General features: G+C 45.7%; 1 protein-coding gene across 1 annotated transcript in view; it reads left to right on the top strand.

The window, feature by feature from the left end:
* Positions 1–109: 109 nt before the first annotated feature.
* The window catches only part of LOC103524703 (L-xylulose reductase-like), a gene marked incomplete at its 5' end in the record, with an annotated part of 10,824 nt that continues 8,657 nt past the window's right edge, over positions 110–2,276 (top strand). Inside the window, 2 exons of the mRNA XM_017449710.2 lie at positions 110–232; positions 534–744. Of these exons, the coding sequence (XP_017305199.2) occupies positions 110–232; positions 534–744 (334 nt within the window). The remainder of the gene's footprint in view (positions 233–533; positions 745–2,276) is intronic.

Genomic DNA, 2,276 nt, shown 5'->3' on the forward strand with positions numbered 1-2,276 from the left:
TAAAAGAACACTCAAATAAGCATCATTCAATAGGATAAGGAAAGTCGTGTGATGTTCACACCAGATTTTTTTATTACTTATTAGGTATTATTATTTTATTTTTTACTATTATTTCAGCATATTTGATGTGAATATAAAAGCAGTCATCAACATTAGTCAAGTGGTGTCCAAAACAATGATTGATCATAAAATACAGGGTAGTATTGTCAACGTGTCCTCCATAGCTGGCAAGGTAAATAATACCATAGTGGTTTCTTACGGTTCAGACACTGTATAACTGCTAAAGTTTTTTTTTTAAGAGGTTTGACAGAGGGACCTGTAACCGCTAAGATCTTATCGTCGGAAAGCGAAGAGAGAAGGAAGACAGGATAGGAGAAAGCCAGCTGTTCCGAGAACGAATCTTATCCGTTCATGATAAAGTCCGCCCCAGTTTAGAATCGAACCCGCGACCTAGCGCTAACAAGGTAGACGCCAAGCTAACTAGGCCGGCCTCTGTTTCTTATTTCTATTATTATTATTCTATTTTCTTCCAGACTGCATTGGAAGGTCACACCATCTATTCGGCCTCCAAGGCAGCCCTAGATTCCATCACCAGAACCATGGCCCTGGAATTAGGGCCGTATAATATTCGGGTGAACAGTGTACAGCCTACAGTGGTCATGACACAGATGGGCCGAACAGGGTGGTCAGATCCAGCGAAGGCTGGGCCCATGTTGGCCAAAACCCCACTGGGCCGATTTGCAGGTGAGTGTCTAAAGGTTTGACAGAGGGAACTGTAACTGCTATGGTCTTATCGTCCCGAAAGCGAAGAGAGAAGGAAGACCGGATAGGAGAAAGCCAGCCGTTCCGAGAACGAACATTATCCCATCAGGATAAAATCCGCCCCGGGCGGGAATCGAACCATTTTAAAGAGGTTTGACAGAGGGAACTGTAACTGCTATGGTCTTATCGTCCCGAAATCGAAGAGAGAAGGAAGCCAGGTTAAAGAGGTTTGACAGAGGGAACTGTAACTGCTATGGTCTTATCGTCCCGAAATCGAAGAGAGAAGGAAGCTTTTTTAAAGAGGTTTAACAGAGGGAACTGTAACTGCTATGGTCTTATCGTCCCGAAATCGAAGAGAGAAGGAAGAGAGTTTTTTAAAGAGGTTTAACAGAGGGAACTGTAACTGCTATGGTCTTATCGTCCCGAAATCGAAGAGAGAAGGAAGAGAGGGATAGGAGAAAGCCAGCCGTTCCGAGAACGAACATTATCCCATCAGGATAAAATCCGCCCCGGGCGGGAATCGAACCATTTTAAAGAGGTTTGACAGAGGGAACTGTAACTGCTATGGTCTTATCGTCCCGAAATCGAAGAGAGAAGGAAGCCAGGTGGAAGAAAGTTGACAGAGGGAACTGTAACTGCTATGGTCTTATCGTCCCGAAATCGAAGAGAGAAGGAAGACAGGATAGGAGAAAGCGATTATCGTCCCGAAATCGAAGAGAGAAGGAAGACAGGATAGGAGAAAGCCTGCCGACAGAGGGAACTGTAACTGCTATGGTCTTATCGTCCCGAAATCGAAGAGAGAAGGAAGACAGGATAGGAACACAGAGGGAACTGTAACTGCTATGGTCTTATCGTCCCGAAATCGAAGAGAGAAGGAAGACAGGATAGGAGAAAGCCAGGGGGAACTGTAACTGCTATGGTCTTATCGTCCCGAAATCGAAGAGAGAAGGAAGACAGGATAGGAGAAAGCCAGCCGTTCCGTAACTGTACTTTTTTAAGCGAATGCAAATATCAAGTTTTTTTTTAAAGAGGTTTGACAGAGGGAACTGTGACTGCTAGAGAAATCGAAGAGAGAAGGAAGACAGGATAGGAGAAAGCCAGCCGTTCCGAGAACGAACATTATCCCATCAGGATAAAACCCGCCCCGGGCGGGAATCGAACCCGCGGCCTAGCGCTTACAAGGCAGACGCACTACCCCCTAGATTCCATCACCAGAACCATGGCCCTGGAATTAGGGCCGTATAATATTCGGGTGAAATTATTTTATCTCATTTTTTTTTTTTTACAGATGGGCCGAACAGGGTGGTCAGATCCAGCGAAGGCTGGGCCCATGTTGGCCAAAACCCCACTGGGCCGATTTGCAGGTGAGTGTCTAAAGGTTTGACAGAGGGAACTGTAACTGCTATGGTCTTATCGTCCCGAAATCGAAGAGAGAAGGAAGACAGGATAGGAAAAAGCCAGCCGTTCCGAGAACGAACATTATCCCATCAGGATAAAATCCGCCCCGGGCGGAA

This window comes from Diaphorina citri, unplaced genomic scaffold (assembly GCF_000475195.1).
Source record: "Diaphorina citri unplaced genomic scaffold, Diaci psyllid genome assembly version 1.1 scaffold116, whole genome shotgun sequence".
Classification (NCBI taxonomy): domain Eukaryota; kingdom Metazoa; phylum Arthropoda; class Insecta; order Hemiptera; family Psyllidae; genus Diaphorina; species Diaphorina citri.